Source organism: Martes martes, assembly GCF_963455335.1.
Source record: "Martes martes genome assembly, chromosome: 16".
NCBI lineage: Eukaryota > Metazoa > Chordata > Mammalia > Carnivora > Mustelidae > Martes > Martes martes.
Window position 1 is genome coordinate 41,316,933 of NC_137904.1, and position 27,757 is coordinate 41,344,689.

At 35.9% G+C, this 27,757-nt stretch overlaps 1 protein-coding gene across 3 annotated transcripts in view; it reads left to right on the forward strand.

Moving 5' to 3' along the window:
* Positions 1-27,757, forward strand: part of SKAP1 (src kinase associated phosphoprotein 1) — a 278,719-nt gene that overhangs the window by 60,845 nt on the left and 190,117 nt on the right. For all 3 annotated transcript variants that reach the window (XR_013968074.1, XM_080825334.1, XM_080825335.1), the window contains exon 4: positions 14,723-14,839. Coding sequence is in view for 2 of the 3 variants with exons in the window: in XM_080825334.1 (XP_080681460.1) it covers positions 14,723-14,839 (117 nt within the window). In the remaining variant the exon portion in view is untranslated. The remainder of the gene's footprint in view (positions 1-14,722; positions 14,840-27,757) is intronic.

Here is a 27,757-nt window from a genome sequence, read left to right on the forward strand (position 1 = left end):
CATAGAACATTAAATTTACCCTTTTAAAGTATACAAGTCAGTGGTTTTTAGTATAGTCACTGAGTTATGCACTCCTCACCACCCTCTAGTTTCAGAACATTTTTGTGACCCCAATAAGAAACTCCATGCTCATTCATAGTTTCAAAGCCCATGTTCTCTGTCTGTATTTTACTGTCTGTTGCAGTGGCGTTATGAGGACTGGTGGTAACATGTGTAAGTCCTAGCACGGAATCTGGACAGTAAGAAAATGTAGATCGTATTTACGACAATGTTAATGGCAATTCTTTCCCTCACATTTCCACCCAAATTTTCTTATTGGTCCACTGTCACCTTCCTGAATGATGTTCATTAATAAAGAATGAATCATGGGGAAAATAAAACATAATCCAAATAATTTATTACTTTAATGTGGAAGGAACATAAATGAAAGAGGTCTTTTAATGAGCTCAAATATGATTGGAGAACCTGGGACAGGCTTTTTATTTTTATTTTTTAATAAGACATAGATTCCTTTGTCAAATTCAAGTCCTGTTTGTTTTAAGAACTTTTTTGTCCTTAATGTTTCACTTAAAGTTACAAAGAAAATTCACTGGAATCTTTACCATGGAGCTTTTACCATTTCATTAATCAGATACCCAAAACATGATACTGATCAGATGTTAAACACACATTAGTTTTACCTTTCAGATACGGTGACAGTATAACTCTATGGTATTGAGCAAACTGATTTACTTCATTATGTTTAGTTTCTCTTTTTATAAAATGAGTTAATTATCAACAGAGTCTAATCAAATTTGAATTGCAAGGTATAATGTTTATAATTAAAAATGTATTGCTAGAAAAACATCATCATGAATATTAGAAAAATTGCCCACCATGGGCCCAGAATCTAAAGCAAATTACATAATATTTAAATAAAAAATTAAAGACCTTATATATATATAAATACATATAACAAAATCATATATTTTTATCCAAAGGTCACTCACATTACGTTTGTGATAGTGGTAAATATAAACCAGTAAAATTTCTTGCCAGTTTTTTAAGTGTTTTCCTGAGTGGTATAGAGAGTTTCTGAGAGAATGATCCAGTATATTTTAACATGAAAAATTTCCATCGTGTGAATCTTAAAAATCTTACGAAATGGCAAGCCTATATCCCTTGTCAAAGTAAATTGATGCCTAAAAATACAGCTTGGCAAAAGCAAATAATGCAAAGTGAGTAAAGAAAATATTATTATAAAGCCTTATTAACCATAGATTAAAAGAGATTTAAAAGGCATATCAACTAATGTGTGGACCTCATTTTCATCTTGTGTCAGATAAACTGTAACAAGTTGTAGCTATGAGAGAATTAGAAATGTGAACGTTGGATATTTTATTTTATGTTAAGAATCTGCTTTTGATTATGTCAAACTAAAAAGCTTTCGCACAGCAAAGGAAACCATCGACAAAAAGAAAAGGCAACCTACAGGATGCCTGGGTGGCTCAGTCGGTTAAGCGTCTGCCTTTGGCTCAGGTCATGATCCCAGGGTCCTGGGATCATGCCCTGACTGGAGCTCCCTGCTCCTCCAGGAGTCTGCTTCTCCCTCTCCCACTGCCCCTCCGCCTGGCTCCTGCACTCTCATGCTCTCTCCCTCTTTCTCTCAAATGAATAAATAAAATCTTAAAAAAAAATAAAGATGATGAGGTATATTATACAACAGAATATTACATAGCCATCAGAAAGAATGAAATCTTGCCATTTATGACAACATGGATGGATCTAGAGGGTTTTATACTAAGTGAAGTTAGTCAGAGAGAGACAAATACCATATGATTTTACTTACATGTAGAATCTAAAAAACAAAACAAATGAACAAACAAAAGGCAGAGACAGACTCATAGATACAGGAAACAAACTGTTGGTTACCAGAGTGGGTGAAATAAGTGAAGGGGATTAAGAGGTACAAACGTCCAGTTATGAAATACATAATTGTTGGGCATGTCAGGTACAGCACAGGGAATAGAGTCAATAATATCGTAATAACTTTCTATGGTGACAGATGCTAACTGGACTTATCTTGGGGTCCATTTCACAATATACATAAATACGGAATCACAATGATATACCCTGGAAATTAATAGAAGATTGTATGTCAATTATACTTCAATTAAAAAAAATCTATTGTTAATTTTTAAGGTGTGACAGTAGTGTTTTGCTTATATATTTTTTAAAAGATTCCTTATCTTAGACACACACTGTGATATTTAAAGATAAAATAAAGGATATCTGACATCTGCTAGTCAAAATAATATTTTGGGTATCAAAATAATAGATATTCAAAATACTATGGGAGAGAAAGAAATGGAGTGGGGGTTTACATGAGACAAGATAGATCATAAATTGTCTCTTGTCGAAGATGGATGATATATACATGGGAGTTTATTACACTGTTTTGTCCACTTTTGTATACATTTAAAATTCTTCATAATGCAAAGATAAAAGGAAAAGAAATCCAGGTTGAGATTAATTAAAAAAATGTGACATTATCCTTTTATTTCTATTGTGAGACCTAATACATTAATACATAAAATACCTTATGTATCATAGACACAAAATACATAGAATTGTTAGCTTTTTTTTTTTAAGATTTTATTTATTTATTTGACAGAGATCACAAGTAGGCAGAGAGGCAGGCAGAGAGAGGAGGAAGCAGGCTCCCTGCTGAGCAGAGAGCCCGATGCGGGGCTCGATCCCAGGACCCTGATACCATGACCTGAGCCGAAGGCAGAGGCTTAACCCACTGAGCCCCACAGGTGCCCCGAATTGTTAGCTTTTACAGAAATTTCAAGTTTAATATTTTATGATGGCAAGAGCATGAGTTTGGACATCAGACCTGAATTCGAATCCCAGTTTCTCTACTTACAAACTATGTGAGCAATGGCAAGTGACATAACCTCTTCATCTACAAAATATTGCTAATCATATCTACTTCACAGATATTGGGAGTTGTAAGGAATTATATAGTGAGATGATGAACTCATGAGGAGGGCTTGCCACCTGGTAGTCACTTACTAAAGTGGAAGCAAGTATTATTTTTATATTTCAAAGTAGGGCTTTGAGAGTGAATCCATGTACAGAACTTAAACTGTATATATCACATGTCCTCCCATAAAATTTATCCATTCCAGCTGAACCCTAGTATAAGGCTACATACATATTTGTGAGGTTTGCACTTATAGGATGTGTGTTCAGAATTTTTATTGGTAGACACTTCAGAGGTTAGATCCATGAGCCATGAATCTGTAATGTCTGAGACATGCTGAATCGAAGCATAGATGTCATTTAACTTCTCGTCTCTTACTATCGCATACTTGGAGCATGTAGTTATGACAGCTACAAGAAGCAAACCATTAAAGCAGCAAAGAAACACCATTTTTGCACTAAAAAAGGAGAAAAGGGTTTCCCTTTGAAGTTGAAGAGGAGTGTTTTTAAATTAATGGAGTGTACAGTGATTTTACCAAGTTTTATTTATGAAAATACTCTTTGCATTCATGCCAAAAGGTTTTAGCACAGTCGTAAGTAGGATTTATACAAAGAAACACAGCCCAAATTTATGATGTGTTTGCAACTGTAAGAAAAAGTCTGAATTTACAATATTTGTAATTTATTGTTAAATATCTTTCTATCACTATTCCTGGAATGCTAATATTTTATAAACACAAGTGTTGGTTATGAACCTAGAATATCCTAACCTATACTACTTTTTATAAAGAAATCTTCCAGAATGTTTTCTATGTCTTTTGGGAATTTAATGGCAGGAAATATACACAGGACGAATACTCCTGCCTCTGGCTTTAGCCCAACCTTTTAGCATCAACAATCTTGACAGCTGCTTTTGTGACTTGACTTCCTTTAGCCCTTTCCCCCTTTCCTTATTTGCTACATTTTATACAAATTAATCTGTGGAAAGTGGATATACACACAAGTTGCTTTTGAAGTTAATTACTGACTTTGATACCTTTTCAAATATTTTACATCCTATACATCTACTGTTTGGGCTTTTCTTTTTTTTAAGGGTGGAGAAGTGTACCTTAAAATTAATACACTGTTTTATAACAATTGTCAAAAAGAATAAAAATTTTTTAAGTGAAAAGACTCACTTTTTTTCTTTTCAATGTTAAAATTTTCTCAGATTTTATGTTCTTTCTAAATGCTCTTTTCTGGAGTAGATGATATTGAAACAAAAGAAAAAGAACTGAATTTCATGTAGTTGAAAGAAGAGATCATTGGAATCAGATGCTGCTGCTTTCTATATTCTCTACACAGTATATTATGTACAAATATTGTTTGGAATAGCAAAGACTCCAAACAGCCCGAATGTCCAGCATTAGGGGACTGGTTAAATAAATTACGTCACATTCATTTACTGGAATGCTACATATAGGTTAAAAGAACATAATATATATATGTGTGTAACATGTGCAGCTCTCCAAGGTATATGGTTAAGTGAAAAGGCAATTTAGACACATACTGTACAATTTGTTTCTGTGCATGTATATACACTCACCTTGTACAGACTATTTTTTGGAAGCATGTAACCTCTGCAAAGGGGGCTAGCTATATGAGTGGAAGAGAGAAGCTTCATTATTTATATCCTTTGGTACTATTTGAATTTTCACCATATGCATGTATTATTTTTTTTTACTAAAAATTGGTTAAAGTGAAAAATTAGATAAATTGATATATGCTGATATGGAGGAACTTCAAAGATAAATGAATACGAAAAGCAGAATACAGAACTGGACAAATGCTACCATTTGTTTAAAAAAAAACACCACTAATGCAGACACTTGTTATATTTAGAAAGAAAATTTATAGAATACCCAAAAAGCCTCACAATGGTTTCTTCTGGAGAGCAGAACCAAGAGAAGGGAAGGAAGATGAGATTTCATCATATACCTTCTTGAAATGTTTGAAATTTTTATTCTGGGCCTGCTTAACTTTTTTTAATCTAATAAAGAAGTTTACTATAGTTAACAATACTGTATTATATATATGGAAGTTGGCTAGAGTAGATCTTAAAAGTTCTCATTATAGGAAAAAAAATTTGCAGCTATGTGAAGTGGTGGATTTTGACTAAACTTATTGTTGTGATCAATTCACAATATATACAAATCCCTATGTTGTACACCTAAAACTAATACAAGGTTATAGGTCATTGATATCTCAGTACAACTGGGGGCAAAAAAGAAGCTTACCAAAAAACTACATTTAACACAGTAGTGAGCTCTTTTTCAGTTGAATCATGATTTGGTAGTTTCATATCTGTTCAAGGTTTAGTGTTTTTTTTTTGGTTTTTTTTTTTGTCTCCTTTACTTATTTATTTATTTTTACATATGAAACCAGTGTTTGAGGACAGCATATGTGGGTGTATTGGGTTGACTTACCACTTGAAAGTGAATTTAAAAATAAATGATAAAGTAGTATCATATACCACCCATGGTCACCAGTAAAGAACACCTTTCTTACTCTTAGTCTTTTTTTCCATATGTGGTCATTAAAAGCTTGCAAAGTTCTTATTTTATGTAAATGGCAAAGAAAATAACTGGCAAATAAGTGAGCACTTTAAGCTTCATTGATCTGGGAACTTATGTTGATTAAAAAAAATGTGTAAGTGATTTCTCTTAGAGAGTATTATCCCTGGACCAATACAGAAAATCAGGTAAGGAGTACAGTTTCCAAACAAAGTTTGTCATAAGAATTCATCTGCTTCAGGAATTCTGCTTCTAATGAATTTTCATGTTCTGGACACAAAATATTGAGAGAAATGTGTACTGTATGGTTAATTTGAATACAGATTTGGTTTTCTAAGTAAAACTTCTGTGGGTAAGTAGGTTAAGTCTTTGGACTTGAAAGCCAGTGAATTTGTTTGATTTTTGGAGGCTAAATAATGTGTTCGTTGAGCCGAATTTTAAAGCATTAAATTTTCACTGCGCTTCCCATCAACACATGCTTCTCTCAGAAACTTGTTTAATAGTTATCATTTACCAGGATGGCTGGAGTATCACTAATACAGGAAAGGAATGGTTTAGTTAATGACAAGGGCATTTATTTGATATGCAAAATGAAGCTTCCAGTCACTGCTGACTCTTGTGAGGCGAAGAGTAAGAGAGTGAGTCTTTGAACCTCCCCTTGTCATCTGACATGTATTTACACAAACCTACCAGCCCACAGCAGCTCTTGGCCACAATTCCTCTCCAGAAGGTATTTTCCTTAACTTAAAATGCGGTACCACTATCCTCAAGATTTGTGTACTTTCCTGTTAGTGATACCCTAATAAAAGAGGAAAAATAAATTTTAGAAATAAGGAAATGCTCTTCCATGTGAAACTTCTGTCCCAAAAGGGGCCAAACACTGAGTGGAATTGTTGATAATGAGAGATTTTGGTTGTTGATGTTGTTGTTATGTGCTGTTTTCATACCTGGACAGGAAACCCTGTTTGAGGTGGGGTAGTCACTGGAAGGCTGAATCTTGTTCCCGTCCGCCATTACAGCTCCCTGATACTGAAGGTTTATATCATTCACAAAGAAAACTTACCATTCCTCAAGATGTTAGAAGTTGTTTCGTGTGTTCAGGCCTGCTAATCTTACCCATAATCTATTCTTTACTGTGTATTATTTTATTTTTACCCTTTGGACCTCTATAAAACTTTTCTTATGCCTGCCCTTAGCCTGTAGATCCTGTAGGTGTGTGTGTGTGTGTGTGTGTGTGTGTGTTTAAGATTTTGTTCATTTATTTATTTAAGAAAAAGAAGAAAGAGTACATGAGTGGGAGGAGGGAAAGAGGGAGAGAGAGAGAGCATTTGAAGCAGATGCTGCTCTGAGTTCAGTGCCCAGTGCGGGGCTCCATCCCACAACCCAGAGATCATGACCTGAGCCAAAATCCAAAGTCAGGCATTCAACTGACTGGGCCACCCAGGCACCCCTAGGTCATGCATCCAACTGGCCTTATAGTTTCTCTCAAGAAGAGATGTTGGTAGGGGCTCCTGGGTGGCTCAGTGGGTTAAAGCCTTTGCCTTTGGCTCAGATCATGATCCCAGGGTCCTGAGATCAAGCCCTGCATTGGGCTCTCTGCTTAGCAGGGAGTCTGCTTCCCCTCTTCTCTCTGCCTGCCTCTCTGCCTACTTGTGATCTCTGTCTGTCAAATAAATAAATAAATAAAAATTAAAAAATATTTTTATTATTTTAAAAAATATTTTATAAATAAATATAAAATTATGTATAATTTTATATTTATATATAATTATTTATTTATATATAATTATATGTAATTTATATATAATTATAAATAAAAATTAAAATTAAAAAATTATTTTTTATTATTTTTAAAAATATTTTATTTATTTGACAGAGATCACAAGCAGGCAGAGAGGCAGGCAGAGAGAGAGGAGGAAGCAGGCTCCCCGCTGAGCAGAAAGCCCGATGTGGGGCTTGATCCCAGGACCCTGAGACCATGACCTGAGCCGAAGGCAGAGGCTTTAATCCACTGAGCCACCCAGGCGCCCCAAAAATTAAAAAAAGTTTTTTAAAAGATGTTGGTAAACTAATTGGGGCATAGTAGGTCCTAGAATGCATCAGGACTCAAAGGGGGGCTTAAGTCTACTACAATTTGTTATTTGGAAGAAGAAAACAAAAAAGATGAGAGGACAGAAAAAGATGAACCAGTAGTAATAAAATTGCTACATTCATGTGTAATTGCATATGTATATTTCTTAAAGATTTATTTTAGAAAAAAACAAAACAACAACAAACAAACAAAAAAAGATTTATTTTAGAGAGAGAGAGCATGAGCAGGAGAGGCAGAGGGAGAGGAAGAGAGAATCTCAAGCAGACTGCCCACTGAGTGCCAAGCCCAATGCAAGGCTCAATCCCATGATCCTGAGATCTCAACCTGAGCTGAAACCAAGAGTCGGGTCACTCAACCAATTGCACCTCCCAGATGTCCCACGTAATTATATATTTTCTGAGGCATTTTCCTCATGTGAGACTTAAACTGTGATGATGCCAGAAAGGAAGAACGTTCTTTAATTAAATCAGGTCAAAGCTGTATTTGGGTGTGGAGTATGTTGGCTCATTTTGTATGAAGCAGAGTCAAAAATACCCAGGACCCAAGAAAATCATACAGAAGGCGCTGGAAAAAATTTAATATACCGATCTGACAAAACCCAAACTTGTACTAAATTTTGTAAGCATGAAATCCATGTGAAAGGTATTATTTTAAAAACCACTACAGTGGGGCGCCTGGGTGGCTCAGTGGGTTAAAGCCTCTGCCTTCAGCTCAGGTCATGATCCCAGGGTCCTGGGATGGAGCCCCGCATCAGGCTCTCTGTTCAGCAGGGAGCCTGCTTCCCCCTCCCTCTCTCTGCCTGCCTCTCTGCCTACTTGTGATCTCTGTCTGTCAAATAAATAAATAAAATCTTTTAAAAAAATAATCACTACAACAATAGTACCACAGTAAATTTGAACCTGTGAACTGAACAGCTCCTTCTTCATGAAACACTGACCACATTTTGACTTTGTTGATTAGTTCCATACCTAATGGGACTACTAGTATTACTACTATTTATAATAATTTATACTTTTGATTGTAGATGTATTTTACCGAAGTAAAGAAAAAACACTCATTAATAGCACATGCCATAAATTCAAGTCACTGGCTGTCATTCAGTATGCTTTGCCTTTGAGTAATGATTGTAATTTATAAAGTGTACAGATTTGGAGACAGTACAGCTCAGTGGATTAGAACTAGACTTTAGTAATCAGACAAGGTGGGGTAGAAGCCTAGCTCTGCAACTTATGAGTCACTTACTTGACTTTGGGTAAGTTATGTAATCTCTGTGTCTCACTGTCTTTATCCACAGCTTTGAGACAATAATATATCGCAGGACTATGTTGAGAATTAAATGAGATCGTACACGAAGAGTCTTGACCTAGAGCCTGTACCCAGTAAGACTTGAGTAAAGCTGTTATTTTTTATTATTGCTGTAACTGACTTTCTCCTCTAAGTCAAAACATGTTGAGAATTCAGTTGAATAGCTTCCTAACAAGAATTCAACACTGAGAATACCATGGTCCAAGGAAAACAGAACTATGAACCAATAATTCCAGGTTATGATTCCCTGGTTGACATATGATAAATGCACTTATTGTCCAGCATATTTATCCATATAGACCAAATACTTAAGTTTTCATGTTTTGAATCCTGTCAGAATCTTATTCCTATTGAAAATATTCTAACTCAGCAGGCTCCATTTTAGTACCAGTTGAACAATAACAGTGGTAGAGGAAATGTGTTGTTATAAAGCCAGAATGATTGCTGACAGGCTATAATTTGCTTTATGAAGTGTGTGTTGTCACATATACAATTATCTGGTTTATATTTGTTGCTGTCAGCCTTCCAGTTTGTTAATGTCCAGTAGGTGTGCCCTGTGTGAAACCTAAGAAGGGTTAAAAATCTTAGCGTTTTCTGGTGGGGGAGGGGTAGGAACAGAAGGGTTCACTTGGTGGCTACCTTTTTTTTTTTCTCTTTCTTTTTTAAGAACGAGGGTGATGCTACACACTGCAGCCCACCCTACTGGTCAAAATGAAAAACTGCATCATAAAGGATCCCTTTTCTGAAGGAGGGGGAAGAAAACTTTTCATTTGGTTCCCATGGGCATTTTCCTGTCCAACCCCCAACTGACAGAAACGTAGTTCCTTAGGAAATATTATTAAGCTACGCTACCCTTTCGGTTGTAGCATCAAATCAATTTTATTCCATTTCTGATCATTTAGACTGTGCTATTCTCTGCAATGATAACCCTAAAGGTTCTTGGGAAGTCTGTTATTCTCTGCATGATAAAAATAGCACAATTAGTAAACAGTATCATGAGCTAAAAAAAAAATTTGACCTTAGGTTCAATTTATTTCATGTATATTTGAGATCTTATTGGAGCAACTTTTTAAAAGAATGATAAATGGAAATTTTCTTTACCTGGGCTATCATTTGTTCTGTAGACTTAATGACATTCAGTACTATTATACTCACTGCCAGGGCCTTGGAGGGGAAAAAAAGAATATTTATACATTGAGTTATGGCTAGATGTAGGAGGGGGGAGAGATGGGCAGGAAGTCAGACTATACAATGGAGAAGAATTTGAGACCTTCACTACACATGGATTAATCACAAGGACTAACCACGCAAATCCAAATGGATATTTAGAAACCAGTGAAGCCTCTAAGATGGTCTGTGGGAAACACTATACATTTTCTAATGCATGAGTATGTGCAAAATGTTATCTAATTTATAACAGAAGTGTTGACAGAACTTTAGCTTTGGTGTTGCAAATGGGCTCCATAACATGTTTACATGGGAGGAACATTTCACATATATGGGCACATATGTACCCAATCTATTTCTGTAGTTGGTGTTATATTCAATAACTTAGGTGAATGGTTATAATAAGGAATAATGCGCTGCAGTTTTTTCCAGTCTTATCTTAGTTCAGCTTTGGGAACTGCATTACTATTAAATTGGTCCATGAAAACCTGGCAATATTAATGCTATCAAGCATGAAAACTAACTGGATTTGGATCAAGGACTTTTATTTATAGCATTTTATTTAGAATTTATTAGTTTAAAGAGGGAGCTGTGTGTCTAATGGGTTTTTAAATATTAAAGAGTCAGAAGTCATGTGTTCCCTTCCAATAGCAACAATAAAAACAAAAGTCAAAAAATTGCTGATAATTCTACATTAATTTCAATTTCCTTATTTTATCCTGAGATACTTGGTGAAGTGATAGCAAACCCTGGGAATTTTGAACCATGCTATAGAAACAGTTGGTTGCAGAAGTGAATAAAGTCTTTATAACACAGCTCACAATTAATTAGAAGTAAAAGATGATGGCTTCATACTAATGTGAAAAAACCATTGAGCCTTTATATGTCGAATAAGCAAACATCTATTTATGTCTTATCTATTTGCTATTGTTGTGTTACTTTTTATGATTGAACTGCTTTCCATCGTTTCTTTCTTTTTTTTTTTTTTCATTTCTTTGGTAAAGTTGTCATTATGGCCTGTTTTTGTCCCCAAATAGTACCTGTAAGTTCAGAATCAGATGGGTTTGCTGTGAGTCAAAATAGCTAGAAGGGGAATATCATCATGGTTCATTTTCCCCCCTCCCTGTTTTATTTGGAATTGAATTAGGAAATGAAAGTTTTTAGCAGTTTAATTCACTTCTCCATAAAGTTTATGGAGCAGCAACAGCTGGTTGAATCCATGGCAGGAAAAAAAAGCCAACTTCTAGTGGCCAAGCTATTGTTTCAGAATTAAGGGGGAAAACTCATTAACTGTTAATGAAAACACTGGGAATAAAAACAAATAGCACAGAAACCCTAGCAAATAATTACCTCACACCTGACACAAAGCTGCTTTATATTTCTGCTCCAAACCTCAGAAATTCACAACTTATCATTCTACGGAGCATGAATGAAATTGAGTTTGATTCTCAGGAAAGAACAATAGAGAAATCATCCCCCTTATAGGCCCCTCAGTACCATACTCAGTAGAGAACCTGCCCTTGAATATACGAAGGAATGTATCTAGCGCCCAATTCTTGGGACGCTTAGGATAGAGGAGCAAATTACCAGCTAATAGCAGATGAACCCTTGATATAGTTTCCCGAGATCTTGTTTAGAAATACAAAGAAAAGGGACTGGAGGTAGTGGACGTGATTAATGGAGATATTGTGTGTTAGAATATATATCTGTATAGAAATATATTGATTCTGAGCAAGTTGCAATGGGAAAGTGTGTCTCTAGTGGCAAGGGGTCTTGCTTGTGAGAAAGCCACTCTAAGCAATGGAGTTCGAAGCCCTAATTGCAGAGCTGCTGAATGGAAGTGTCTGTCACTATAGTTTGTGATCATTTATGTCTGATCCCACCGGACGACGGTAGTAGTCGCCTGGAACTGTGATTCTCAGAGCTGCAGATGAATCCAGCGATCACTTGTGATTATGTTCTAAGGAAAAATGATGTTCTAAACTTAAACAAATCCAAAATGACCACAGTAATTGCTGGTTCTCCTATAAAACTTTTCACCCATGCATCTTGAGTAGTTAGAATCATTTTAATTACATGGGAGTATCTATTTATATAGTGTTATAGGCTTTTTTCTGTGTGTGCCCAAGGGAGTTGGGCCACTCAACGTGACACTAAAAACACTTATAGCAACATTTCCATCATCAGGAACAAATTATGCTTGGATGTAAAACATATTTTTAAACATTTCCCCCACCACAACCATTTTTAGTACTAACCCAGGCTCTGTTTTTGCTGCATTGAATTGTATACCTTTGTTGTTGTATACTTTACAAAGGCATGGTCTTACATTTGGCACAGGGACGGCTATTGAAAGCCCACCTTGGGTAACTGTGTTCAGAAACCCTAGGGAAAACACAAAAGTGACTTTTCCATCTGAAGCCGATAGATCGAATGCTAAATCCAGGCAGGTATTTGGTATTTTGGATGAGATTTTTAAAATGAAAACTCTAAATGCAATTGAAGTGGATCCTGGATCAGAAAAAGGATACTACATCTAAAACTAATGATGTACTACTATATGTTGGCTAATTAGATTTAAATTTTAAAAAGAGAAAAAAGAGAGAAAAAGGACCTTAGTGGGAAAACTGGTGACATCCAAATAAAGTCTATAGTTTATTTAATGGCAGTGTAGCAATGTTAATTTCTTGGTTTTGGCAGAAATACCCTAGTTATGTAAGAAGTTGGGGGAAATTGGGTGAAGGGTATTCGGGAACTGTATGTACTATCTTTATAATGCTTTCAACAAATCTAAAATTATTCCAAAATAAAATGTTCATTAAAATACAACAAAACAAAGTCCCACTTGATCGGCTTTTTTTTTTTTTTTTAAGCCTGGAATGCTAGAAAAATGTAAGAGTAACTTTGCCAAATTTCTGAAGCAAGCAGAAAACCTTGAGTCTAGAATGACAGTTGATAAATAATGTTCAGTATACCTACAAATGTTAAATTTTGCTTGGTAACCCAAACTACTACTTTTTTTAGAAATAGATTTCGGCTTGGCTTGCAATTTTAAAATTCCTTTAACCTCACAGCTCACTTTCAGGTTACCTGCCAAGCGGTCTGCTTGGTAATAGAATTTCAGTGGATTTGCAAATTCCACTGATGTAAAATTTCAGTACTTTAACCCTCAGTCCAGTATTTGAGAATTTTTCTGGCTATAAGGGAAATTTCACAGCGATACTATAAGCATAACTGTAATAAGCTGTGTATTCTGATCTGTAGCCCTAATAAAGGAGAAGATTTGTTCTGGCTCTGGCCAACACTGCTGTGAGGTTGTTGTTTGTTGTTGTTGTTGTTTTTCACTTTTCTTTTCCACAATAAAGTCCATACTTTATTCCTAAAGCCTTGTATCTGCAGGTGTTCAAGTCGGTTGTGGACAGACAAGCTACCTACCATCGAGCGTTCACAGAAGAGACTAGCTATCATCATCTAATTTATGGAAAGAGAAGGCTACAGCCATTCTCTTTTTATCATTTTATATCCTCCCTATCCTTCCAGTTTAATTGTAGGAAATAAACCTTTAAAGTGAAGCAATACAGATTCTATGTAGGTTGTTTGGTTTCACTGCTCCCTCGTTGAAATCCAGGGCCAAAACTCGACAGTGTTTACTGAGATTAGCATTGGTGATTTCCTTTGGAAATTAGTATTTGAGATAATATTAAATTCAGTTGAAAATCCCCTTTTCATGTTTGTGAAATGAACTGAGCAGCTGTTGGTGTCCTTTTATCAGCAGACTGTACCTCTGTTTGGGGGATTTTAAGGAAAGCCATTTGCAATACAGAGCCTTTTCTTCCGGTTTCTGAATGATCGAACATCTTCCGTCTGAACCTTTTAAAGTATCATAATAGCATGGGCCACTTCTACAAAATATAATCCAATGTATGTTGAAAACACCCAAAAGGGATTAGCATTGTTTTAATTGCATAATTCAGTATTGCATATACATTACCTTTCATCAAAGCCATTTTACAGAACAAATATTACCTTCTTAGGGCTTTTAGAATTCCTAAGGGGTTGGTTGCATAGGCTGTAAACTAGAATTATAAAGAGAGAATTTCTTAAGATTGCAAAACAAGTAGTGATTTAAATTGGAATAGAATCCAGCAAAATCTAGGTTCTCTCTCTTTTTAAGTCTCTTAGTTTTCAGAGAAGGAAAGAATATTGACCTGTTACATTGTATTATGTATAGGTTAACCCTTTGTGTGATTTATTCTGTTCCATTTAGCAATATAAAGAGAAACAGGCATTCAGGGTAAAGGTTGCAATTAATGGAAGCCAATATTTATGAATATGTATATATATAGTTGTGTTTTCATTTTAAGTACGATGGAAAGTTTCTCTGGGTGGCAAGAGGTGTCCCCACTCTATGGTAACAGTTTCTAAGTTCTAGTTAGTTAGCTGAGTGGAAAATTTCCCATCTAGGTAAGTTGGTTCTTATTCATCTGTTTCTCATAGGTTAATGGGTAGCGGCCATGTCCACCAAGTAAAAGATTTATCTTTCAGAGGAGGGCAAGGATGAATATCAGAAGACATCGACAAAGACCTTTATAAAGATGGCCAATGTATGACCTTGTTTTCTTTCTTCTTTGTCCCTTAGGGGGAGACCAAGCTGAAAGTTACCTTGGGCAGGACAGCTCCGATGATAATCAGAGTGGAACTCATGGCCCTTTTCTCACATCGGATGCACCTTTTTTGCCTGATTATCAGGATGAGGGTGAGTGTCATCTTCCTGGATTTTGGGTTGATCACGCTGCTTTGTTACTTTTTGTCTTGGTGTTTTAGCCTTTTGTCATGTTGAACCATGTGAACTTAAGTGGGTTTTCTGTATTGGTAATCGCTAGTTTGCAAAAAACAACAATTTGTTTCATCGTGGTGCTGATCCTTCTAGGTAATTCAATACTTCTGAAGCTAATGTATTTAGGGAAACACTAATTCTATACTGGAGCAGGAAGACATCATTATTGATCTTTTTCTAAGAACTGTAGCTCAAAAGCTAAGAAAACATCTTAAGATGGCAGAGCCCAGTTCACCATCTTTCAGATTTCTTAGTTTCACAGAGTTGCATGAGAATCAGAGTTTCATTTAGTGATTATTGTTTTATTGACTTATTGTGGATTATTTGAGGCCCTTGAGCTCATCATATCATAATAAGATTTTTTTTTAAGATTTTATTTATTTCTTTGACAGACAAAGATCACAAGTAGGCAGAGAGGCAGGCAGAGAGAGAGGGGTAAGCAGGCTCCCAGATCCAGGGCTCAATCCCAGGACCCTGAGATCATGACCTGAGCCAAAGGCAGAGGCTCAACCCACTGAGCCACCCAGGTGCCCCGAAGATACGATTTTTATCTATGCTTCTCCATATCCCTCTCTGACCATATTGATGTTGTTCAAGAGGAAGGGAAAGCCACAAGAACCACAATGTAAATCTTCCTGGAGCATTAATTTTACTTGAAGATTTGGGAATGGGAGGAGTTAAATAATTCAACTGTTATAAACATTACTTTTATATTAAAAACACATTGGTATGTAATAGAGCTGGGGTGTAAAATGTACATGAATTTTTAAGATACATGAATATAAAATTTTTGGCTAGGTGGCTGCCAGTTTCTGGCTCGGGCTCAGATATCCCAAGGGTGGGGGTTCACTGTGTCTCTTCTGGCATCTGGCCACTTGAACAGACGGTTTGATCATCACTGATGCACACGGTTATCTTACCAGAGTCTCTCTTGTGCCTTTTCGGTGGGGGAAAAAGGTAGACACGCTACTAAGCTGAATATTAAATTGGAACATATTATTCACTTAGGGATTGGGAGTAGAGCTGGTAAACTATTCCTTATTTCTCTTTATTGGCCTGCAATCATTCAATTTATTTTTCTTTCAAATTTCCCTATGACTTTGGCGTTTTCCAGGAGTTCGTAATCCCTAATTCCTTTCTCTTTTTAACTTATCCACTAATTCTTTTTTTTTTAAGTTTTTATTTAAATTCCATTAGCATACAGCATAATATTAGTTCACTCATCCATTAATTCTTATTTCATTTAGCCTTTTTGGCAAACCAGGTTTTCTCCCTTTCATTGCATTAATAACGTCCACATCAGAACTATGGATTCAGTCATACAGAAACATTTTATTTGGTCTGAGCTTTTTTAGAAACTGGGCCTTGCAGTTTAGGATCTGTATATTGACTCAGGTGTACACTAAAAACATTGTTTGGATTGCAAGCTTAATGATTACACTGGTAGTTTATTAATAATTTTAGAAAATTAACAGGGCAAAACCAAACTTTCATTTGTTTTTGATTAATCCAATGCCTGACAGAATTAGAACAATACTACCTCATTAATCCATAGGTCACTTATTTGGTATTTCCAGCTTTCCCAGACACAGCTGAGAACACAATCAGTAAGCCAGAAGGACCTCTAAGTGGAAATGGGTGTTCCTGAGTGTGGTGTTAACACTTCCGTAACTCAGCCTTGGGAAAGCCCCTGAGGCCTTCACTGGAGATTCCTCTTTTTACACATTTCTCACCACGACAGTGGTTTGATTTCTCGAACCCATAGTAGGATAAGACATCAAATTTAGAAGAAAAGGCACTTTAGAGACATCAATTAACAAATAATATAGAGGTGAGACACAGGAACACAACTAAAAATTTATGCAGGAAACAAAATTGGTAAACAAAACAAAATTTATATGGGAACTCAAAAACATAGTACTCTGGGGCCGTATCATATTGTAGAGAGAAACTAAGAGCTCAGTACCTTTAATAAAGTAAAACTTTTCAGCTAGCCTTTAGTAAGCACTTACTACGTACCTGCACCTGTGTTCTAAGTACTTTGCATCTTTCATCATTTAGTCCTGAGAATAGCCCGAAGAGGTAGATAGTAGGATTATCCTCATTTTACAGAGAAGGAAACGGAGACCCAGAGACGTTAACTGATCTAAGATCACACAGTTAGTATGCAGTAGTGCCAGGATTTGTAATGATGCAGTCTAGCTCTGGAACCTCTGCTCTTAACTGCCCTATGGTCTTTACCACTATCCTTGTCCGGATTATCAGAAAAGATGGATTCATGTTCCAGACATTTTGGCTAAGACTATACAGATATATAGTTTGCTTAAAAGTGTTTTCGTTAAAGAGAGTTGAAATTAAAAAAAAAAAAAAAAACAGTGTTGAAAGAGGTAAGCCTAGTATCTAGAAGATTCCAAGGTAGAAACGCTGCTCCATTTTGGTTCCTCATAAGAGAGGAGCTAACTAAATCAGTAATATTAAATCCTTACTTCATAGATTTAATTTTTAGTTTCATGTATAAAAGTTAAGAGAATTCTCAAAGTTGACACAGTCAGTGTTAGATAGGAATAGATTGTTCATGTGTTAAAAATTTGATTGTACAACAACGTTTATTTTTACAAAGTATTTTATTTATTTATTCATTTTATTTAAAGTTTCCTTTTTTAAAGTTTTCATTTAAATTCCAGTTAGTTAACATGCACTGTCATATTAGTTTCAGGTGTACAACATACTGGTTCAACACTTCCATACAGCACCCATTGCTTATCATGACAGGTGCACCCCTGCATCCCCTTCACCTACTTTACACATGACCCATCCACTTCCCTTCTGGTAACCATCTGTTCTCTATAGGTAAGAGTCTGTTTCTTGGTTTGCTTCTCTCTCTCTTTCTCTTGCCATGTGCAACGACATGGTTGGAGGTAGAGAGTTTTACGCTCGGCAAAAGAAGTCAGTCAGAGAAAGACAACTACCATATGATTTCATTCATACGTGGAATTTATGAAACAAACGAACAAGGGGGGGAAAGAGAGAAAGGGAGATAATATTTAAATATGAGTTTCGGCAAAACATTGATACTAGCCCAGTACCTGAGTGCCTGATGCCTCGTGGGTGTGATAAATGTTTGTTTCCTTCCCCTAAAAAGTAGTGATATGGCGCGCCTGGGTGGCTCAGTGGGTTAAAGCCTCTGCCTTTGTCTCAGGTCATGATCCCAGAGTCCTGGGATCGAGCCCCACGTCGGGCTCTCTGCTCTGTGGGGAGCCTGCTTCCTCCTGTCTCTCTGCCTGCCTCTCTGCCTACTTGTGATCTCTGTCTGTCAAATACATAAATAAAATCTTTAAAAAAAAAAAAGTAGTGATAAATACATATCCTGTGCAATTAAGGAAAAGGTTATAAAGATGTTAAAAATTTCAGTAGACGTTCTATTCTGTTCAACTAGATTTTGCCATTACTGAGAACAACAGTAACACTTCATATGATACTTATTATTTTAACAAATACTTATTTAGAGATTACACAGTAATAGCAAGGCACTGGGCTGCTAAGCAATAAGTGAAATATGCAGTAAAAAATCAGTCCCAGTCCCTGTCCTCGTGGAGCCTACCATCTCACTGCAAAAACACACTATTAATAAGTAGACAAATGAACAAAAATAAAGTCAGTGTCTTCGCTTGCTGGTGGGATAGCTAAGGAAGAAAAGATATTCTTTTTTTTTTTTTTTTTAAGATTTCATTCATTTATTTGACAGACAGAGATCACAAGTAGGCAGAGAGGCAGGCAGACAGAGAGGAGAAAGCAGGCTCTCCACGGAGCAGAGAGCCCGATGCGGGGCTTGATCCCAGGACCCTGGGATCATGACCTGAGCCGAAGGCAGAGGCTTTAACCCACTGAGCCACCCAGGTGCCCCGAAGAAAAGATATTCTTAAAAAATTTTTTTTTGCAGTGGCAGTTATTTTAGACTTTCGGAATTTTATCTTTATTAGAAAAATGAAAGGTTACTGTTAAAATATTTCAGCATTGTTGTGCTCCACCTCAGCCACAACAGAGTCCTAAATGTACAATTATAAAAGGACACATGGTCTGACTGGTCCACCCATAACTTCAGTGTGAGAAGCAATAACCACGGTGCGTGTCATGTTTGTATCATGCTTTTGTGAAGACTACAAGAGCCCTAGAAGAGTATAGAAGCCTGGCCAGGTGCACAACAAAAAATGAACACCAAGGTTACAGGCTAACCCATGCATAAAAATGAGAGCATGTTGCTACCTAATCCCAATTTCTTCTCCTTTTGCTTTGCAAATGCCCTCAATCTGGGAACAGCAGGCTATATACCCTGTAGAGAGAGACCCACAAGCGAGAGCATAGCCCCACCATGGGGAATGAAAACTGGCTAACAAGTAATAACATGCAGATTTCTAAACCCAAGGAGGCATAGTTTCTACCATATTAAAGGAAAAAAAGTGCAGTATGAAACACTGGATACAATTACTGTACAAAAGCCAGCCAACTGTGCAGCTCAAGGTCTGATTGCTTTCACTGTCCAAAATATACAATGGATTTTAATGTGTTTATAAACTTATCTGGTTAGTATACATTTTTAGAAGATGGGTCTACATACATTTTTTAAAGATGGGTTGGGGAAAGTGTTCTATAAACAGGTTATAGTGACTCCTTCTGGAAGAAAAAGAAAAAATAAAGTTATTTTCTAGGAGAAGAAACCTAGAATCTGTAACGGTGTATTATTTCTCATGTAATGTATATTATCACATTCTAATTAAAGAAAAAGTAATGAATGAATATTGGACAAATAAATCTGGGAAGAAGTGAGAAAAATGTTCTTAGAATTTATTTTTACATCAGGTTGTCAAAGGTTAGAGAAGGTTCTTATTCTCCAGTGAAATGAAAGATAGAACTGGGAATGTTAAAGACCTCTAACCATTTTTGGAGAAGAGTAATAATGAGTAAGGGAAAGCCTGGTTTTGATCAGTTTATTATAAGCTACTTGATTTAAAAGGAATTACAGACCCATTAAAGTACAAATAGCGGTCATTTTCAACTCCATGTCTTTTCTGAAAGGTACATTAAAAGACATATAGAATATTTTGAAAATAAAGAGAATTAATTTTTCACAGCTTTAGTTTAAGCACTTTTTCTTTTTTTTACATTTCTCTGCTTTCATTTTAGTTCTGAAATAGAAGTCAATTTTTGGATTTGATATTATAACAATAGACTAGCTTTTGTTGATCCTTGTGTGTTTCATTTCTATAATAATAATAGGAAGAAAATACTATTTTAATATATTCTCTAATGAAGGGAAGAATGTATTTTAAACACATCTCCATTAGTATTGTGGGATTAAAAATGAAGGTTTAATTTATTAATTAGATTTTATTGATTAGACTTTTTTTGGCTGGAATTCATGTTTGTCTTAAATTTTACTGTACCAAAGTTAGAATCATGCATTCTGAAAGTTGGAAAGGATGATTGTAAGAGGAATCATTTATGGAGCATTTACTATGCTGCACTAAATGCTTTTTGTGGATTATCTCATTTAATTCTCAAACTGGCTCAGAAAAGAAAGGTTTACAGGTTAAAAAACTGAAGCTTAGAGAAATTCAGTGACTTGGCCAAAAATGAAGTTATCTAATCCATGGGTTGGGGGGGGGCGGTGGAGGAAGGGTTCCAATAGATTACAAGCCTGCTGCTTTGTGTAAAGCTTTGGTTAGCTGGATGTTTTTCCTCTGAAACACCCATTTTTATGGGCTTTATATCTCATTCTCCCTATTGCTTTTATTCCATCGAGTATAACATTCATTTGAGAAAATGAATGTATTCAAAGCTAAAAACTATCCTCTAAATACCACTTTAACTGCATCCTTCAAAATTTGATACATACCTACTTTCATTAGAATTTGCAATTCCATTTAATGTGTTTTGTAATTCCTTTGATGATAGCCTATTTATCCTATGTATTATTTAGAAGCATTTGTGTGTGTGTGCGTGTGTGTGTATTCCTGGTTTTTATTTTGGTTTGTTTTTAGGTTCTAGGGATTTTTAAACCTTCTTTTCTATTTTGACTTAATTTTTATTACATGATAGTCTAAGAACATAGTCTATGTCACTTAGATTCTTTGGACTTTGTTGAGACTTCTTTTGTGGCCTAGTAATGATCAATTTATGCTTAGGTGCTATGTGGTTCCCAAAAATATTTACTGAACACACTCTTAACAGTTTTTAGTTTTCTTTTTATTTATTTTATACTTTTAAATAGTACTCTTCAAATCTTTTATATCCTGGCTTTTCTTTTATCTGCAGAGAAGTTCGTGTTAAAATCTCCAATTATAGTTGTCGATGTATCCATTTTTCTGTACTTTGCTTTACATTTTCAAGGTCTTGTTATTAGATACTTACAAAGAGCTGTAATTTGTTTTAAAAGTCTTCCTCTTATTGAGCCAAAATCCTATCCCTAGAACTTCCATTTATTAAGCTAGTCTACCCATAGCACCCCCAACTGACTTTCTTCTACTCAAGGAGTATAAAAGATGTCTGTTCACAAGCCAGTTTGAGGCCCACATTGCTCCGAGTCATGTATAAGGCCTGAGTTTAGAGTATAAATTACATTGTTTCACAGGATAAATAAACTGCACGTCTTAACAGTGTTTACTGAGGTATGTGAATTAACGATGCCGTGGTTCGTGGTAAGTGACCTTACCAATCAGGTAAATCTTAGGCCACATCCTGCTGATGACTTTGGAGGAAAATGCGCATATTTGAGGGCGGCTTTACTTGGAATGTTAGAAACCTATTGTAGGCGCAGTCACTGGTAGGGTAACAGGTGGGGAGAGTTAATGGGCTAAAAACAAGTTGTTTACTTCCCTCTCACTGATAGGGTCAAGCCCACTACTTTGTGTGTATGTGTTGAAGATTTTATTAATTAATAATTAATTAAATTAAGAGAGGGCGCATCTGCGTCTGCGAGTACGGGGAGGAGCAGAGGGAGAGGGACAAGCAGGCTCTGTACTGAGTGCAGAGCCAGACTTGGGACTCCAGCCCAAGACCCTGAGCTTGTGATCTGAGCCAAAGAGTCAGATACTTAACCACCTGAGTCACCCAGGCTCCCCTTTGTGTGTGTGTGTTTTTTTTTAAGCACATAAACTATATGAAGATATTTTAGAGTTTTTAGTAGAAACAGAGATAACAAATGTGACTCAAAATGGTCTCTCTCCATTTATGAATACACAACAAACATGCGTGCATACGTTCATGCATTCAAACAAGCATTTCTCTCATTTCCTTTGTATTCTTCAGACAGTTGCTTTCATCTTTGTTGCTCACATGAATATTTTTCTTTAGTAAAGGCACATGACTCCTGTCAATCTGATGGAGTTTATGTGTGTGTGTCTACAGTGCACACTGCGGAAGAACACAAAACTTATTCCTTTCCATGTCTGCGCTTTCGGGGGCAAAGAACAAATTCTACCGTAAAACGTACTTTCATAAGCATGTCGGACTTCTGAACAAGTTTCTGTTGGCTTCAGGTGAGTCCATCAGATTTCAGATCATTGGGAGAAATTAAGGACCGATGTTGAGTTAACTGTGATAAGGGTAAGTGAGCTGTCACTCAGGATCGCAGTGGCCTCCTTCATGAAGATAAATGTCTTATTAGATCGAAGACATCATGTCGTTTATATAGTCTGGTATAAATCACAGATGAGGATGACAAACTGGGTCTCAAAGTTGACAGTAATTTATATAACTTAAACAAATGATTACCAAGGATTATACATGTTTTGTGAAGAATAAAAAAACAATAACAATTATCTGTCTATGAACTACCCATTTTTCATTCTTCAGCCTGGCACATTGGGCTGTCGGTGCATGTTTAAACTCTAACCTTCCATCCAGTACCCAGGAAAGCAGTCTCTCATGCGTTGATGGCTGGATATCTTCCATAATGCTTCTTTCACTAGAATGTACTCTTCGAATTGAACCCAAGTTTTTTTTTTTACATAGAATCATGGCATTTTAGATCTGGAAGAGACTACTTGGTAATCATCTATCTAATCTCTGTTTTACCAAAGAGGAAAGTACGTTTTAAAGAGGCTAATGATTAGGTCCTCTATCTAGCAAGACAGAGCCAGTATGGAAACCAAGACTGCTGTCCTAGGAGAGGCCTTCCCAGGCTCACACTGTATACCTTCCCTCACCTGCATGATCTCTACACAGTCTTTGAGTGCAAACCCAAACAGCTTTGCAGGAGGCCTGGTCATGTCTCTTAAGCTATTTCTTGCAAGTTTCAGTCAGGTTCTTCAGGTACATATGTCCCTCTGGTCAATGTATTTTCGTCAATGTATTCTTTTCCCAGAATGATTTGGGAGTAGTATGTTTTATAAAGAATTTTAGGGGCACCTGGGTGGCTCAGTGGGTTAAGCCTCTGCCTTCAGCTCAGGTCATGATCTCAGGGTTCTGGGATCGAGCCCTGCACTGGGCTCTCTGCTCAGCGGGGAGCCTACCTCTCTGCCTGCCTCTCTGCCTGTTTATGATCTCTGTCAAATAAATAAATAAAATCTTTTTTAAAAATTTTCAAAGGGTTCCAAAAATGCTAACAATTATAACTACGAGTGACATACAATCAGTCCCTGAATTGATCTGACATATAACTAATTAGTTAGCTTTTTTGGCCTTTTTGTCCATGAATTTAATATAGAATTTAATATACTGCTAATGAAGAGTTAGTTATTGAATATCTATATTGGATGCTTTTATTCATTCATGAGTTTAGAAGCTGTGTGGAGGATACAAAGAGGAATAGGATATGATGCCTTTCTAGTGAGTAAATAATCTAGTTGAAGAGAGAAGATTAGACACCCCCACAACAAAGTATACAATCCATAATCAAGTGGTGATTATCAGGGACAGAGTTTGCAGGGGGGAAAAAAAAACCAACAACACTTGGTTGGACTTGCAGTGGTTTGGAAGAAAGTCAAAATAATATTTGGCCTGAGCCGTGGCCAAAGTGTTTTTAGAAGTCTATTCCAGACTGGGAGTATGGGCTGAAGTCCATTCTCTGAAAGGTCAAACCTTTATTGAGCTTCCACTATAATTAGTAGTGAAATAACTGTGGCCATTTTTAAGTGCAAATAGTTGACTTTTAAGTGAGTGACTTGGCAAATGAGATTAAGTTTTTCATTCTGCCTCGAGTATTCGTTGTTTCTCTCCAAATTCTAAAGTAGTCAACAAGGTTAATGGTAATGTGGAAGTTCTAATATATGATTATTGAAGATGTTCGTGTGGTCATTACAGTGGTGGTAAAATGATATGCGGTGTTTTGGTTGTTAATGTAACATATTTATCTGATTGATATATAAATCAATCAGAGGTGGGGAGGGTTTATATATCTTGTGTACTGTTTATTAGAAAATCTTATATACCATGCTTAATTACCTTGTTCTTAGAATCTATAAATGCATTATAATTAAACATAGCATCCACCTTATAGATGGACACCGAATCACCTGAGGGTTAGCTATCTTACCTAGAGCAGTCATTTCTAAAGTTCAGGAATTCCATATTCTCAGTACTCTCTCTCTATATATGTGGATATATATATTTTTTTTAATCGTGATTTGTTTTTTTGAATGGTGATTTGGTGATCTTTATTTTTCTGCTATCCATAAATTCTTTGACCTATCATAGAACTCTGACTTTTCAAGCAAAAAGTGAATGTTAGAATGTTAGTTATGCTGTTTAAAACACTGTGGAGGGGCGCCTGAGTGGCTCAGTGGGTTAAAGCCTCTGCCTTTGGCTCAGGTCATGATCCCAGGGTCCTGGGATTGAGCCCCGCATCGGGCTCTCTGCTCGGCACGGAGCCTGCTTCCCCCAACCTGCCTGCTTCTCTGCCTACTTGTGATCTCTGTCTGTCAAATAAATAAATAAAATCTTTAAAAATAAAAAATAAAAAAATAATAAAACACTGTGGAAACACCTGTTAATCTAGAATATTGTGTTCTGTTAGGGGAAGATTGTTGAATTCACAAACTATAGTATACTTAAGCTCTTGACTATGTTTCTGACTTTTGAGTGGCAGCCTTTTTTATGTTGGGCCCTACATAGCTTACACCCAGACATAGTAGTCTAGTGGGAAAGAAGGATTATACAGAGTAGTTGCTCAGGCTTGTAAAATTAGGATTTATAGGGGAATTGTTCCTTCGTGGAAAGTTTTCACTTATAGAAGCCGTTATCCAACTTAGAAATCCATTTCTATAAATTGTTAGGGTATAGCTTACATTATATTTTAGTACAATGCTCTGAAAGATAAGCATCATTGTTGCCATGGTTAATTTTATAATTAAGTTATTGCATAGTAATACTCGGATTTTTTTTTAATCAACAAAACATAGGGTTAACTGAGATCACAAGCTCTCCTCTCTATAGATGATCATTATCGTCATTGAAAGACATTTATGAATGCCCAAGAACACAGTTGGGCCTAGAGATTGTCACAGCTTAGGGGAAAAAAATCACTTGAGTTATCTAATCTAGCCCTTCTAATGAATTCACATCATTCTTACTAATATCTCATTTAATTAATTATCAAATATAGCGATTATGCTTTGTACCCTTCCCTTGCAGGACATCTTGCCCGCCCAACTATTATTACTAATTTATTCTTCATGTCTAACCTAAACTTTTCCTTCCTTAGTTTCAGGCCATTGCTCTTTTCTATACCATCTTCTGAGACTGAATAATTCCCCTAATTCATTTATATTGTTACCTTTAGAAGGTTTTTAAAGACTATGAACATTTATCCCCAGAGCCTTCACTTTTCCAAACTACATAAATTTCAGTTCTCTTAATCCTTACCTCACTCTGCCCCTGTCATACTCTCCAGTCCTTGGGTATTTTATCACACTCCTTGATATTTTCCATTCCAAGGGGATCACCTAACCAAGAGAGCTGCCTTTTGGGGAGGGAAGTGATAAAGCGTAAAATCTCGTATAAACCACGAGAAGATGCCTAAGTGTTTATCTGATGCTGGTGTTGGTGATCATCTGTCGGGCACACCAGTGTAGGGCTTGTTTTGGCATATGTTGGGATATATGTGTATTTTAATGCCTTAATGTATTATGGCCTGTTGTAATTGAATGTCTATAAAGTAGCAGTAAAGAGGGTTTTACAGACCTTAGAAGCGATCAGAATTCTCTAGCCCCCTCTTGTGGTAAAAGAAAATACTACTTTGGGGCTTTCTTGGATTATCTGGTTTTGGCTGATGAGGAAGGCTAAAAATACATCAATTCTCAACATGTGAGCATAGAAAATGAATCAAAAAATTTAAAAATTATACACACACACATATATAGGCATATATATGTACCCAAGCGCACACACACGTGGCTCTGAGAAGTTCCTGTTCTTTTATTAATGCCCTAAAACCTGAAAGATATTACTTTCTTACAACCATCATTTCCGTATATTCTTATTACATAAGTCAGGATGAGGACAAATAAAATAAAACTATAATCTTGAGGGTTTTATATTCCTAAATATATAAGTAAAGGAGGCTTGTATATGAGTTTTAAACCAAATTTATAGGTACTTTTTTCTTTGCCATTATAAACCCATGTGGTTAGCATTTCTAACAGATGCAAACAGATATCCTAAATCCCCTATAACATCTTAATTTGACCGGTTTTATAATTTATTATTGTAGCATTCCTCCTATGGTAGACACATTCAGATATTCATAAAGGCCTAGTAAGTAGCAAATAGCTGAAGGGAAGACTGAATTGGCATGCAAATAAGTTCATGTATCTTGCCTATGGAAAAAAGTTTCTACAGGCAGTACAAAATTATGTTTATTTTTCTAGGACACCACTGAAAGTAACACCTCTGTCTTGGAATAGTTGGTGTATAGAAAAGAACCAATGAGGAGTTGTTATTAATGTGCCTTACATGGCAACCCAGGAAGTGAAGACATTCAAATTAAACACTGCCTCTAAGTAATTTTTCTGTTTGTTTTTTCTTTTTCTTTTTCTTTTTTTTTTTAAGCTACTCTAAAATTTTGAGTAATGGTTTTAGGTAGCTTGCCTTCATGTTCAGGTCACATTCTAATGAAAATATGGGGTCATATCTGGAAATTCTGAGAACTCTAGAAATAAATGTGGGACCATGCTTTTTAATATTAGATTTTTTTTTCCTAAAAGGAAATATTGAATGTTGCACCATTTGAGGCATTGCAAGAGAGGAATGGTATAGACATAGCAGAACAAAATGAAAAGGGGTTGGTCACAGGTGAAACAAATGAGAATATTATAACAATTTAAATATTAAATAGAAGACTGATAGTTTTTGAGTGATTCTTTTTTCTTCCCTACTTGAAGAGATGACAATTTTTTTAAATAGGGAAATTAATTCATTTTGTGTGCTTCTTTCTTAAGATGTATGAATAAAATTTAATCTCAGCTATTTATTAATTTGTGGTATTGACATTCTTCTGAGCATCTGAACACAAACTTTAACAAACCTAAAGATAAAACCTCTTAAAAACAAAGCATGAGTCTTAATAGGAGTAGTCTGATTTTTACACTTTTTCAAAAACAATGATTTAACATAACATTTTTGAGATTCATCTGTAATCAGGTTAGGTGATTGTATACACCCTGATTTTCTGATCTGTGTCGGGTTTCTCAAGCAACTACCTAATTTTTTTTTTCTATGTACATGCTGCACTTTTCATGAGACTGACTAATTTGTGGATTTTCATTAAAATTTTGGAACATTTAAGTAGAGAAACAGAAAATGACCCTTAGTTATACCCGCACCATTTACTAGCATGTATAT